At 33.6% G+C, this 14,754-nt stretch overlaps 2 protein-coding genes across 5 annotated transcripts; one reads left to right on the top strand and one right to left on the bottom strand.

Moving 5' to 3' along the window:
- Positions 1–2,213: 2,213 nt before the first annotated feature.
- On the bottom strand, positions 2,214–6,298 carry LOC111489701 (synaptotagmin-3-like). Of its 4 annotated transcripts, none has more exons than XM_023138032.1 (13): positions 5,833–6,298; positions 5,395–5,493; positions 5,251–5,301; positions 5,043–5,166; positions 4,365–4,483; positions 4,171–4,272; positions 3,999–4,073; positions 3,812–3,888; positions 3,407–3,656; positions 2,961–3,335; positions 2,711–2,842; positions 2,482–2,638; positions 2,214–2,382 (listed from the first exon to the last, which is right to left on the bottom strand). In XM_023138032.1, exons 1-12 carry the CDS (start codon positions 5,971–5,973, stop codon positions 2,513–2,515), a joined length of 1,671 nt encoding a protein of 556 aa, XP_022993800.1. In that variant the 5' UTR covers positions 5,974–6,298; the 3' UTR covers positions 2,214–2,382; positions 2,482–2,512. The 4 variants fall into 4 exon arrangements, with proteins under 4 accessions (XP_022993800.1, XP_022993801.1, XP_022993799.1 ...); XM_023138033.1 differs by having other exon boundaries at positions 2,214–2,638; positions 2,961–3,076; positions 3,155–3,335; XM_023138031.1 differs by having other exon boundaries at positions 2,214–2,638.
- Positions 6,299–9,378: 3,080 nt separating this feature from the next.
- Positions 9,379–13,742, top strand: LOC111488880 (adenosine kinase 2-like). The gene is made up of 12 exons (XM_023136809.1): positions 9,379–9,589; positions 10,004–10,057; positions 10,368–10,414; positions 10,523–10,554; positions 10,659–10,760; positions 10,851–10,918; positions 11,485–11,561; positions 11,665–11,762; positions 11,849–11,919; positions 12,055–12,121; positions 12,212–12,395; positions 13,273–13,742. Exons 1-12 carry the CDS (start codon positions 9,507–9,509, stop codon positions 13,413–13,415), a joined length of 1,026 nt encoding a protein of 341 aa, XP_022992577.1. The 5' UTR covers positions 9,379–9,506; the 3' UTR covers positions 13,416–13,742.
- Positions 13,743–14,754: the final 1,012 nt, after the last annotated feature.

Raw genomic sequence — 14,754 nt, 5'->3', positions numbered from 1 at the left:
TTTCCCCCCCCCCCCCCCCTTTCACCGTGGTTATTTTTTTTTACCCAACATAGAATCGAAATTTATCGAGCACGTGAGCTCGGTGTAGGGTTAAATTAAATTCAAATTTTAAATTTCGTCAAGCGCGTGAGCTTCGTACACCTAATATTTGTTAAATTCGGATTTCAAATTTTGGTTCGTATCTTAAGTCTAAGACATTCAAAATAGAGAACTAGGTTGCATACAAAACCGACCCTTATATTTTATAAAATCATATTGAAAACGTTCTCGACCCACCAATCTCTTCCTTCGTTGAGCTATATGCAATCCTCAGAGGTAAATGAAGTGGGTGAACCGTACGATAAGCAACTATTTTCTATAGTTTAAAGAGGGTTCAGTGGTTAGGTAATCTCCACGATCTAGATTATTAGATTACAAAATGAAAATATTATAGGTTATTGGGTTGGGACGGAAATTAATTATTTTCTTTTGGAATAATTTGATTTTTTTTTAAATAATTATAAAAAATGTCAACCAAATAAAAAATTTTGAATATATATTATTGGATAGTGGAATTTATTTGCATATCATGTTCAAATATTGTTTTTTTTTTTTTATTTTAAATATTTAAATTTAATTATATATTTTTAATAATTTTTAAATTTAAAAAATTTGAAATATAATTATTATTTTTTAATTAAAAAATGTTTTTTTTTAATTATAATTTCCAATAAACTTTTTACAAAAGGAAGGGGGAAAATGGCCCATCTTTTTGGCATGCCAAAAGTTATTCCCTCTTCCCCACAAAATAACATCTACAATCATCCAAACACACCTATGCATTTTCCTTGCCCTAATCTGTCCTCCGAGTGTCACGTGCATCCGACACGACCTATAACCTAAGTCGTTACGATTAGATCAGGGTCTATGAAGGAGGAAGAATCGAGATGTATTGTCCTTTTGTATACGTTAATCTCTCGGGCAAAAAAGGTTTGAACTTTTAGGTTAGAACCTAGACGTTTTGTTCGGTTGTATAAACAATTCTAAATCTGTTTCGAGATACGATGAATGGAGAATGAGCAAAATATTCGAAACCCACAAACCCTAGGTGAGAGAGAGAGGAGAATCGGATTCCGTTCGCAACCTCTACAAAGGGGAGAGGGACATTGGAGCGCAAAAGTCAATAGGAAAGAAAAAAAAACTATCCCTTTAAATATTCATCTTTGTACGGTTGATATCTATCTTCATAAGTGTTTCAATACGACTGTAATTGACATATACTTTTTATTTTCAAATCGGAAGTTAAAATTTTTATAATAAAAAATCTCGAAAGACGAGAGAATAAATACTTGTTGTTTCGGTCGGAATCCAATTCAAAAACTCGTATATTTGCCCTCTTGTTGAAGGGCGAGGATATAAAAAGTCGACATTTTTTTTGTATGTGTACGATCGAGGTGTTTATATGACCCGAGAATTCAACCAACTTGTACTATCCAACCTAAACCATAAAGGTTTGGTTGGGTTTGATTAAATATTTTAAAAACGAAAAAGTTCGAGTTGGTTGACAGATTGACTTTGTTTGTCGAGTCAGCCTGACCAGCTAAAAAATAAATAAATAAGAGATGATTGATTCTCGTGATGTTTATATAAAATTTAATTCGTTGATAAATAATAATATTTTCATAAGTATTATCTCTATTCCCTTATTTAATCACCATGGGATTGAAAATTTGAGGGTGGTAGGGTTTAAAGACCTAATCTCTTTTAATAAATTTAATATATTATATTATGCCTAAATTGAGGCTGGAGAGCGAGAAGTGAAGGTAGTGTAAGGATATTATGGTCATTTTCTATTCATTTGTATAATAAGATGCTAAAGCGAGAATAATTGAACGATAATTCTGCTAAATATATTTATTTATTCATGTATTTATAAAGTGTTATGTTTGGGCTGGCCCATACTTTACCAAGTGAATGAACAAATGAGCCCATTGGGCTTTTTCTTTGGGTTGGGTTGGCCCATACTTCTCAGATGGATGAACCCATCCTTTTCTTTCCCCAAATTCCATCATACTTGAAAATACTTTTTCCTTTTATTTTTTTTTTTTTTAATCATTTACTTGATTCTCGACGTTACACACTTGACGCTCTGAATCTTGGACCATAAATTCCACGTTTTAATTTTCGAGCAAAAACTACTTCAGCTACAATACGATAGAGTGAGAAGGTTTAAATGACTAATGCCTTGACTAGGTAAGCTACGATACGATCGACATATTTTGATAGCGGTAATTTATACAAAAACCGAAATAAACACGAGAAATAAGGCATTTTGTCAATGAACCTTTGACAATAGTGATCAACAAGAACAACCAAGCAAGCTTCATGGGTGTTCATACTTGTGGCAGTGAACAATGAGAACAGTTGCTTTAATTCAGAAGGGCTTCATGTTTCCCTGTTTTGTCCACACAAAACTCCAATGGGAGACACATATCAACAAGTCAAGTGAGGACCTCATTTTGTTTCCATCATGCTACTGTGTCCACTGTATCTCGACGTGTATCATTCCATGTCTCGAATTGATTAGATGATACTTCTGGTTGATGCGTCCGTTGTGCACGACATCGATCAGATTGATCTCTACGTGTCCCAATGATTCCTGTGGAAAGATCATGTGAAGCAATTGTTCAAAGCACAAGGGGAACAAATTTGTGATGTGATGTGATGTTACCTTCGAGAGGAAACTGAAAAGACCGCTCCTCCTACTCTTAAGCTCGATATGGATCTTCTCTTTTAATGGAGGCTCCTCGAGCATGAATGGGAATTCTTCATTCCAAACCGGGTCACGACATTTCTTCACCATCTAGGAAAAACATCATTCGAATATAAATGGAAGACGACGACGAAAACGAGTTCATCCTTTAGTTAGCTACAAGTTAGTATGGCTACAAGTGTGGAGTCTTATGAGTAGAGAGATTCACCTTTGTTTTCTTCTTTTCACCTCTAAAGTGTGTCACTGCATAATGATCACTATGTCGTTTCCCCTCCACGCTTGTAGCTCCCTGGATTTTCACCCACAACAACCCCGCTCCTCCACCTATGAAATCATCGTGTATATCTCTTTCATTTTGACTGACCATACTCCGAGATCCATCTAACCGACTACTAGACTTACTGCTTTCTACTCTGAACGGAATAAACGTCAACTCGACCACAAGTTGTCCTCTCGGTTTCTTGTTCTGATGATTGTTTATGTCTGTGTTCTTTATTAAGTCGAGCGTTAGTTCCTTCGTCTCGTGGGGTGCAAGTACTTTTAAGGGGACTAGCTGCATTCCTAACCTGTCATGTCCGCCAACCTGCAATGTAAATCAATTCTTAGCATTCATCTTTCAGGAACTCAATGGCATTGCAGAGGAAGGGAAGAAACCTTGTCCCAATCATAGACTCGCAAATGAAGAACTTGAGATTCTGGATCCTTTACAACAAGCTTGAACTTCTCATTCCAAACTGGGTTTAAGTTATTCATCTTAATGGTGGTTTTCTTTGATGGTAGTCGTTCTCCGATTAGACTGAGTTTGACATATGGATCCGAGGTCCCCAATAAGTCCATCTTCGAGAGCCCTAGTGCCTTGACGACGTTCACGTGCAGTATTCCCACTGGCTTTTTCGTTGCCCCCCTTCACGAAAAAAAAAAAGAGTAAATCATATAAGGACCAACTTGTAATCCAAAATATGAACAAACGGAGGCATCCTTGAAAGGTCATACAACAAATTTAATGAAATCAAATTCAATAAAGACTAATATCAGCTATTCGACCTCATCATAACTTACACTGATGCATCAAGTATCGGTATCTCGAAAACACGGGGCCAAAGATAGAGATTCAAAACTTGTTTTCGGATAGCCTCCTACACTTGCAAGAGCTAGCTGAGTCACAAATCCATATTTGTAAACTAAACATTCATTGACCAAGCCAAGTGGTTCATAATGAATATATACCAGTGGGCCAGTGCAGCACCTGAACAAATTGATGGAGACCAGGAATGGACATGATATCTCCTCCGAGTATTTTCAATCCAAAATCTACATGCGGCTGGAGTTATGTAACCCAAAAAAACAAAACAAAACTATCAAAACTATTGCAGAATATGGAAGAACTTGCCGTTAAATCAAGCTCTATGCTCTTATACCTTCTCCAACAAAGACACAACAATGTTGGAAAAACAAGGAAAAGCAGGGACTAGAGGCTTCAAAACTATCTGAGGTGCAGCGAAAATTTGCAGGTCTATTAACTGAGAAGAAGATCAACCGTCAAATCCTTTCGGAGAGGAGGAAAAGGATAAACACTCCTCAGATACAATTTTTTTCTGTTGGATCCTCTGACCTGAATTCTTATTTGCAATGAAAAGAGTCTCAACACCAATACTACATCGGGGTTCCCGGCCCATCTGATTGCAGTTTCCATAACTAGTTCGTTCTCATCGGTCTCATGCACTTTAAAACCTACAACATTAGGCAGTTTCAACTTATCACGCAAAACATATACTACGCGTTGAACTCGAGTGCCTTAATTAAGCAGCCAGAAGCTAGCAAATATTAAAATACATGAGTTTCTGTTAGTATCGCACAACAACGCACACACTCGATCTAGATGAACACAAAGAACAAGAGAGAGAAGTGGAAAGAATATTGGCTACAAGTTTATATTGATGACTTCAAGCTACAGTAAGAAAGAATTCTGAGAATACAGACTTCAAAGAACTCCTATATGGTTTCAGCTTACTATACATAGTTTTACCGGATATAACAACCTACTATATATAACTATCTCCCATATATATCTCTACCAGCTTTTTACTATGATGGCCATAATATCAGCCTTGAAGGCATCCCTTTCTCATCATTGAGGACAAACTCAGTGATTTTATGCTATCAAACCATACAGTTGAGGGGGAAATGATTCAGAAAACATAAGTTTGTCTATATATTCTACAAACCCCACTACAGATGGTAATGTTTCTCCTACACATGATATAAACATGCTTCTTCAAAGTAGACTAACCATAAAGCTTGGGAGAAAGAGTTCCAAGACTTAAACTCTCGAACTCGATAGATTGAATTCGAAACGTCCCAATATATTTGGCAAATATTGGTTTGGTCATGGCTCTTATGCGACGACAAATAGCCTGTACATTAAAGAAATTGATGTCAAAGCTCAAGAAACATGAGCAAAACTTAAAAGGAGATGTGGTTGTACAGTGTGAAATAACCTTGTCAAGATAAGGCCACATGGCTGCAAGGAACTTGTTAAACCAATCTACCTGTGTCATTTATGCAATCTATCAGACAAATATGAGAAATTAAGAAACAGGAAAGACAGAGACAACATATGAACACCACCAAAATTTTCCAACCCGATTAAAATCAGGGTGCTTAACCCACAGTGGAATTTCAGGAATAAGTTCTTCCAAAGCATCTGAATCCAATTCGCAGATTGGCCTTATCATCGGATCCTGCATTCGAGAAGGAAAAAAAAGGCCAGAAGGATTCATTTATGACATAACAAAAACAGAGCGTTCTTGCAACCTCGGACCCAAAAAAGTATTAAATAAAGCTGAGCCTATGAGGATGACATTGCAAATTCAATACATGAGAATATTCTTTGATTGGATACAACGAAACAAAGTTGAAACTGAAAATCTCAAAAAGTTTGTCAAAAAGACAAATTAACAAACACATTGAGTGCACTATCAAATTGCAATGAAAAACAGGGGAGGAATGTACAATGCAATTGCTAATTTCTGTAGAAGAATCAGAAATGAGTAATAAACAAGAATCCATTTGGATTATACCTTGACCTTATCCGGCTTCGAAAAGATGAACAAGAAGAACCCCATAACCAGTCCAAGAGGAATTCCAATTCCAAACCCAATAATCCCTAATCTACTGAAAAATCCCATCTCTCCCACAAATCTGAATAAACCACCATACATGAAACTTCAAACAGAGAATCAAGAGAGTTGAAAAGGCTAAAAGAGTGAAGAGCCTTTGATTGTTTTGGCCGAATAGCAGTAAAACAGGAGAAAGAAGACGAAAAAAGACGAAATCCAAATAACAGATACAGAAGAAGCAGAGATTGAGCGAGAAATTCACAAACGCGTAAGCAAACACCGGAGAATCCGATTCATAAGTGACGACAAAAGGGAAGAAATCAACGAATTTAACAAAGAAATAAAGATTGAATTGAAGAATAAAAATAGAAAGAACAAGAAAATAAAGATTGCGACGCGGAAATGTCCCTCACGAAACCGCCAACGCAACGCAGAGAAACACGTTAGCTTTAAAAATGAATCTGCTTCAAAATTTATATGAATGCTTCCCCTCATCCTAACGTTCCCAGAATGTGAAATGACTATAATACCCCCACTCTTTATCACAGTACACTTCACAACAGGTCTTTTTTCTCATTTCGGGTGGGGACTTAATGGTCCAGATGATCAAAACACATAACCCCGACAAATGGAGAAACACCCATATTAATTTATTTTAAAAAATCTAATAATTCCCTTGAATTTTAAAAATATTTTTATTTATTTCAATTTTTTAAATATAGGATGGGATTATAATAATAAAATAATTGTATAATTTTTTCGCTCTAAAAAATAAATAACAATAATAAATCTTGAAAATTTTTGTTTTAATTCAATTAAATTCATAAAAATAAAAACTTTGTTATTTAAATTCAAGTTAAATTAAACTTATTATAAATTTTTTAAAAAATATTATGGTAATATTAAATATTGTATTTTTAATATTATTAAATTAGACATATTTCATGATATAAGATATTTATAATTAGTTCTTCTCCGTTACCTACCCTTTTTCTTGAGGACTAAATTTCAATTTTATATAGATTAGGGATCAAAATGCAAATTAAATTTAGATATTAAAATTAAATTCTTACAAGTTGAAGGCCCAATATGAAACGTGCCTATCCAATAATGTTTAGCATATAAATTATTTTATGTTTTTTTTTTAAATCGCCATATTAATTAATAGAAAATTAATAGAATATGTAATTTAATAATATGGGACAAGCCTAGTAAAGAAATGGTCCAATGACTATTGAATAAATGGATGTGGTCCATTTTAAATAAGGGACTATAGTAATATGTACCAAAAATACTATATACTAAAATTATTTGTCCATTAAAACTTTGGATAGTAATTGAATTTTATTTTCATTTAAGTCACAAAATATTTTTATATATATAAATAAATGGAATAAACCACTTTACAATTCATTTCATTATCTTTTATAATTTTAATATTCCATAGGTTCATTTAATTTATCAAATTTAAAAAATGTTTAATATGTGATTTTTTTAAAAAAATTGTTATATTAAATAAAAAATTGAACTTTATATATAATATAATTGTAAAGGGTTGATTTTTTTAATTTATTAAATACAAAATTGAAAGTTTTAAGATACTGAGAGCAGGTTACCTACTCTTAGCAATTAAAGTGAAGCCTTTTGTTTCGGTTAGGTTTATGGGAGTTCAATTATTGTTCTCAACTCATGACTAATATGAGCTCGGATGTTGTTCGTAACTATCGAAACTTCTTTCTAGTAGCTCCATAGACCCATTCACGTGACAATTGTCATTGTCATTATCATCTATTATTTACGTTGTACAGACAGCGTGTGACATAGAAATACTTGTATGAAGTTTAAAAGAAGTAACAGTAAAAATTAATTGAACATAAAATTGAAAGCTCAATAACTCGTATTTATTTGAAAACAGTGTTTTTAACGGTCAAATCGATTAGCAAAACGAATAAAAATTAACATATTTTTTGTTCGAATAATTCCATAAAAGTGAAGGCTTAATTAAGCTTTTTCCAAAGAAAAAAAAAATATTCAAGGGAATAATTATAAAAAGTTTATGCTTTTTAATTAATTTAAAATGTGAATTACAATTAAAATAAATAATAAAAAAACACAGAGAACCCAAAAAGAATTAAAAAAAAAAAAAGCAAGAATATTTTTTCATTATTATTTTAAAATAATGAAAATTTATTATAATAAATAAATAGCTTAAACAACATTTTTTTGTCATATTTATAATCTTATATTAAAAATTAAAATACAAACTTTTTTTTTTCTTTATCAACAATATTATTTTTTTGAAAAATATTAATCTCATAATAATATCGATTTTTAATAGTGTTTGTTTTTTATCGATGGCTTTCGTCTCTTTTATTTTATTTTATTAAGTTTATAAGCTCGAGTTTAACTTCTTTTGTGATATATTTAAGCTGCTCGTATTTTAAGTTATTTAAAATTTTGAATCTCGTTTTCTAATAACGTGTGAACAACAGAACGTACATAAAGGTTAATTTCATAGCGGTATGAGCTATATCTATTTTGATATAATACACGTTTCATGTTATATTCGAAAATTAAAAATTAGGGTAAAAAAATAAAGATTTTATTTTATTTTTAGCTAATTTTTTTAGTCATAAAAATTTGATTTTGTCAATAAAATGACATAAATGACACAAATTATTTAAATTAGATTTCTTCTTTCTTAAGATTTTATATAAATAAAAAATGTCATTGTCTTGAATAATTGAATATAACTTAATTATATTTAAATTAATAGTTGAAATTGCTAGAGATAGTTGTCAATTGATTAATTAAATGTAATTAATTCATTTAATCTTGGGAATTTTCTTGTTTTCATTTAATTTTTTTGCAATATTTTAATATTCTTTAATTGACATAAAAACGATTATGACCAAGATTTAGTCATAATCGTTGCATATTCTGCTAAGAAATTCATAATTTACCTCGAGTATTGTTTCGGGATAATTAGGTCGAAGATATCTAAACGTCCACCGACTAAACTCAATAGCCGATATTCAAGATGATTTTTTTATGTCTATTAAAGAATCTCGAGATGCTAGTCCACGAAAAACGATACGAAATTTTTAAAAGATCTGGTTCGCTCCACGAGGGCGACTCATGGAAATACATAGGTTTTTAAAATTAATGATTAATGAGTTCTTAAAAATATATTTAATTAATCCTATAGAAATATTTTTTTGCAAATATGTTAGAAAATAAAGTTGCCAAATAAAAAATGGAAAATTAAATGGAATTTTGGGCTTTCATAAATGGGCCTACGGCTTCATAGGATTGGGCCGTTTATAAGCCCAATTTCTTCCGCCCTTTTTTAGATTATTTTTGTAATATTATAATTACTAAAATAATATTTTTAGTCTAAAAATATATATTATTTTTTAAAATTTTATGAATTTAAAATTAATTAATTAATTAATTAGTTTGTAATTTCTAAAATAGAGAATTTAAGAAGGTGACGGCGACGCGCGAAAGGGCTCTCTTCTACTTAAGTGACCTTCAGAAGTTCGAACCGCGTCGCCGTCTCTCTTCATATCTCGTAAGCTGTCCATTTTCATTCCTTTGTTTCTCTCATTCTTCACCTTCCAAATCTACCTCCAATGGCGTATGAGAAGATCCTTTTGGGAATGGGCAACCCCCTGCTCGACATCTCCGCCGTTGTCGACGATGATTTCTTGAAAAAGTAAGCTCATTTCCGTCTCTCGATTGTTTTCTTTTTCTAACTGTCATGCCATTATTTTGCTCATATGCACCATGAAATCGAGCGAGTTAGACGTTTACTGTATAAATCTAAGCATTTCCGAGGTGGTTTAGGTTTTACATGCCAGATCTGTCACTTTTTGTTTCTGTTTCTTTATGTTCACTTTGGTTGCCAAGGAGGGCGAGATGAATGATTGCCAGATCTAGATGCTTCACCTTTTCCGGTTCCTTAATCGTGTTCTGTGTAGGGGGAATTGAAAATCTCTAAATAAAGACTAATGCACGATTGTGATTTACTGAGTAAAAAATGCAGTTTTTTGGTGTGTGATCTCGATGAATGTATGTATTGATTTTGTTTGAAGAAGCTCTTTAACAACTTGACGTTTCTTGTTGGCAGATATGATATCCAGTTGAACAATGCTATTCTTGCCGAGGAGAAACACTTGCCCATGTGAGTTTCTTTCTTCGTATTTCCATCCACAATCATTGTATTTTGCTTTTTCCTTGCAAGTTCATCAGGATCTGGGAGGAAGTAAGATTGAATGATTTGACGTATTTTGCATTTTTTACTTTAGCAACCAGGCAAATGAATTTGTAAGTAGGAGATCTGTATTGTGTAGTTCATGATTAATTTGTATTCAGTGGTGTGCTTATTTATTTGCTTTGTGGGGATGTTGATCGATTGCTTCGTATCATGCATTCTGTACTTTGTTTCTCGTTTAAATCCTAATATTACAACGTTTACTTGTGAATTTGTATAGGTACGAGGAACTGGCTGCTAAAGACAATGTGGAATATATTGCTGGAGGTATTTTGATTTTCTTTTTCTAGTGCTTTTAAATAATTATATCTTCTTACTTGATCATTTGTGCAACTTGATGATCTGTGTTTTTGACATTATTTTTCTTACATGAAGGCGCCACTCAAAATTCCATTAAAGTTGCTCAGGTTGGTAGCAGCTTCATCAGTGACTTTTTTACCCTGAATGCAGTGTTATGAAATCAAGTTTCATTTCTCCTATGAACCTATTGATATTTTCTCGATATTTTCAGTGGATGCTTCAAATTCCTGGTGCTACTAGTTATATTGGTTCCATTGGAAAAGACAAATTTGGAGAGGAAATGAAGAAAAACTCAAGGCTTGCTGGTGTCAATGTAAGTCTGGGCATGTTTCCCACAACCTCCTAATGGGTTCAAATTATCAACTACAAAAGTCTTGATTAATTTTAAATCAAATGTATTTAGGCTCAATATTACGAGGATGAAACTACTCCCACCGGTACATGTGCTGTCTGTATCGGAGGTGGTGAGAGGTAGGCAATATCTGTTTTTACATCTTGCTTAATGTTCAATTTCCATAAAGTGATTGTATCTAATTTTCAAAAATCAATCTTTGTGTTCATACTATGCACACACATTTTTTTTTTCATTTTTATAAAAATGTTTATATGTGACTAGACTCTTGGAAACAATGTAGTAAAAGTTTTTTTCTACTTTTTTGAAGTTCATTTAAATTTCTTTGGTTGAAAACTAGGTGATAAACTCCTCTTTATGCTTCATTGTTAATATGGCTACTTAATATCTTATCTTCCTTCACCTCCAACCAGATAACATTTATTTTATACTTGCATACATCAAAAACTATCAATGTATATGTATATATAAAGTTGGGAGGAGATGAGGTAAGTCCCTTGGTTTCGCAATCAACATCCATATATATATGTATATATAGAGTTGGGAGGAGACGAGGTTAGTCACTTGTTTTCAATCAACATCCATCTATAGGTAGGGGAAAGGAGTGACCTCAATGTGTGTGTGTTGTGGAAAGAGTCCATATTTCATATCAAGTCAAGTGTTAACTTAAATTGACAATTTGCAGGTCACTTGTTGCTAACTTGTCAGCTGCGAACTGTTACAAAACTGAGCACTTGAAGCGACCTGAAATCTGGGCACTAGGTACTCATTTCTCCTCTACTTTTGTACTTTTTTTATTTACTGTGTATTTAGTGGCCATATGCTATAAAATTTCTGACCTCAATGCAAACTTACTTTTGAACAGTGAAGCAGGCAAAATATTACTATATTGCTGGATTTTTCTTGACGGTGTCCCCTGAGTCCATTCAACTTGTTGCTGCTCATGCCGCTGCAAACAACAAGGTGACATTTCCACACTGATGTGATACACATTTTATTCTTTTGAATTCTAGTTTCAGCACTTTAGAAAAATTTGCATGCTTCTGCAGGTCTTCTGCATGAATCTTTCTGCTCCCTTCATTTGTGAATTCTTCAGAGAGGTGCAGGAGAAAGCTCTGCCGTAAGTTTTGTGCACTTTTCTTTTTCATCTTTTATGCAATGGATGCAGAACTTCTTTCATTATAATGGTTTTGGTTAATAGCTCTTCCTTGGTCACGATACTTGTTATGGACAATTGGGTTGATTTTTAATACAGGTACGTGGATTATGTTTTTGGGAATGAGACAGAAGCAAGAACCTTCTCAAAAGTTCATGGATGGGAGGTAATTTTCATTACGTTCTTTTGGGCTCGCAAATCCAAAAACTGAACTGAAGCTCTCCCACAGATTACTAAATTTGTCTTTTCTGATTAGACTGACAATGTCGAGGAGATTGCCATAAAGATTTCCCAGTGGCCAAAGGCATCGGGAACACGAAAGAGGATCACCGTCATCACTCAAGGTGCCGATCCTGTGGTGGTTGCTGAAGATGGGAAGACAAAACTATTCCCTGTTATTGTGTTGCCCAAGGAGAAGTTGGTTGACACCAATGGGGCAGGTATATGGTCTCTCTATCCAACTATAATTGGCAAATGCATGGAAAGACTGAGTCAACATATACTCTTCTTAGGGAACTTGCGTGAACTATTTTATTGAAATACTTTTGCACCCCCCATTTATCATATCTTATGAAGGTTGTAAAACCATGGAGTAAAACCGTGGACAATGAACAATAGACTTTACTTATACTGTGAGGGCACAAGCTGGCTTATTTTTGTGAGATCCCACATTGATAGGGGAGGAGAACGGGACATTCTTTATAAGGGTGTGGAAATCTTTCCCTAGCAGACGCGTTTTAAAAATCTTGAGGGAAAGCCCAAAGAGGACAATATTTGCTAGCGGTGGGGTTGGGTTGTTATAGTTGGTATCAAAGCCAGACATCGGGTGACGATGTGCTAGTGAGGAGGCTGAGCCTTAAAGGAGGGTGGATACAAGACGGTGTGCCAGCAAGGTCGTTGGGTCCCGAATGGGGGTGGATTGTGAGATCCCACATCGATTGAGGAGGAAAACGAAACATTCTTTATAAGAGTGTGGAAACCTCTTTCTAGCATATACATTTTAAAATCCTTGAGAGGAAGCCCAAAGAAGACAATATTTGCCAGCGTGAGTTTGGGTCGTTACATTTTCCCCCGTAGTTAATTGGTTTATAGTTCGTTTAATGGTTCCTTGCTACAATTTCATATCGTGCATTAGATCTCAATGGATATTTGGATGTCACAAACCAGATGAACTTTTCATTGACGCAGCTTGCTAGATCATCTTTAGTTTAAAAAATGCAACAAGGACAATGGAACTTTCACTATTGTTTCATTACGCAACAATATAACTCATCACTCATCTTCTCTTTCTCTTTGTGATTGTCGTTCTTGCAACAGGAGATGCATTTGTTGGGGGATTCTTATCTCAACTGGTTCAAGAAAAGCCCATTGAAGACTGTGTGAAGGCCGGTTGCTACGCATCAAATGTGATAATCCAAAGGTCAGGCTGCACATACCCAGAAAAACCCGATTACAATTAGACAGCTTTGGCGCAGAGCAGGATATCACATCCTTCCCTTCCGTGATAAAACTAGCAGCAATTTTCATCCATCCACCCATCCAATCTGGTACTATCTTATGAAAAGCCTTCATATTTACTCCTAAATTCATCCGTCTAGCACGGTATCAATTCTCTTTTGAACGTTGAATTTCGAGTTTTTCTTCTCATCCTCATGGATGAAAATTTTCGTTTGAGCAACTCTGAACCCGAACTATTCTCTAGTTTAATCTAGAAACATGCGAATCTTTAGTACTGAAGTTATAATCTCAGTTATTAATGCTATCTCCAGGGATGCTCTGTTGTCATATTACATAAAATTGGAACTTGGATGCATTTTTAAACTGATCAGATGTAGAATTTTAGCTCTCTAATTCATGGTATGTTTGTTATTTATAAGAGTAGATAGATAAAAAGTACCTTCAAGTTTAAGCTTTGTTTTGTAGGCTACCTATGGGCTCTGAGAGAAAAAGCTGAGGTACACAGATATAATTTTGTAATATTTTAATAAAATAATTTCAATCAATGATTATTTATAAATATTGACATGGGAAAAAGCCTATCTAAATATTTGATAGATAGTAAAAAATAAGAAGTCGTGAACATTTATCACTAACACGATTTTGCAATACAATTTAAAGGTTGTCCGATAGATCCTTAGTTTTTCTTGATGCGTCAGATTTTTATTAATAAGAAGCGAACGTGTTTGGATTATAATTTTATTAACCTATTTAATTACAATGTCATGTCACAACCTAAAAGTCGAGTGGAAGTTAGATTTTACTACTATAAAGTTTTGTTTGCATATATTTTGCATATCATAGAAGGATCCATCGTTCATCATAAATGTGTTAGATTGCTGTCATTCATCTATACTTGTTAGAGCTATGATAGTTGCTTATGTCAATCGTCTTTGGTCTATGTGACTGTTATCTATTTCATCCATCAACGTTAATTCCTATACTAATGAGTCCTTTAAAAACGGTTGGTGATCTCTAGGCAAAATTTCATAATACTGCTAGAATATAAATCTAAAATACAGACAATTTTTTTCCATGTGAAAAATACAAAGTTGCGGGTAAAAAGAGCATTAGAAAATTCTTAATTTGAAAAATAAATTTCCCATTCCAATAAGTTCTCCACTTGCAAGTACATTTTTTTTTAAAAAAAAATAGTTGGAACTTTAAAGTTTAATCCCGAAACAATTAGTAAAATACTTAGTGTCACCATAAATTTCAAGTAGCTGTGACATTAGACAGTGTATTTTAGCCATCAGTCTTATATATTGCTATCGTGCGCACAATAAAACCATGGCGTTTCTG

Source organism: Cucurbita maxima, unplaced genomic scaffold, assembly GCF_002738345.1.
Source record: "Cucurbita maxima cultivar Rimu unplaced genomic scaffold, Cmax_1.0 Cma_Scf00014, whole genome shotgun sequence".
Classification (NCBI taxonomy): Eukaryota; Viridiplantae; Streptophyta; class Magnoliopsida; order Cucurbitales; family Cucurbitaceae; genus Cucurbita; species Cucurbita maxima.
Note: the sequence above shows the minus strand (reverse complement) of the source record. Positions and strands in the feature narration are given on the sequence as shown.

Coding starts and splice junctions, on each gene's coding strand:
- LOC111488880 (XM_023136809.1), top strand. CDS start 9,507: ATGGCGTATGAGAAGATCCTTTTGGGAATGGGCAACCCCCTGCTCGAC. Junction 10,058..10,367: donor GAGGAGAAACACTTGCCCAT/GTGAGTTTCTTT, acceptor GAATTTGTATAG/GTACGAGGAACTGGCTGCTA. Junction 10,761..10,850: donor CAAGGCTTGCTGGTGTCAAT/GTAAGTCTGGGC, acceptor AAATGTATTTAG/GCTCAATATTACGAGGATGA.
- LOC111489701 (XM_023138031.1), bottom strand. CDS start 5,973: ATGTATGGTGGTTTATTCAGATTTGTGGGAGAGATGGGATTTTTCAGT. Junction 5,494..5,832: donor CGAAGCCGGATAAGGTCAAG/GTATAATCCAAA, acceptor TCTCGAATGCAG/GATCCGATGATAAGGCCAAT. Junction 4,484..5,042: donor TCTTTCTCCCAAGCTTTATG/GTTAGTCTACTT, acceptor CTAATGTTGTAG/GTTTTAAAGTGCATGAGACC.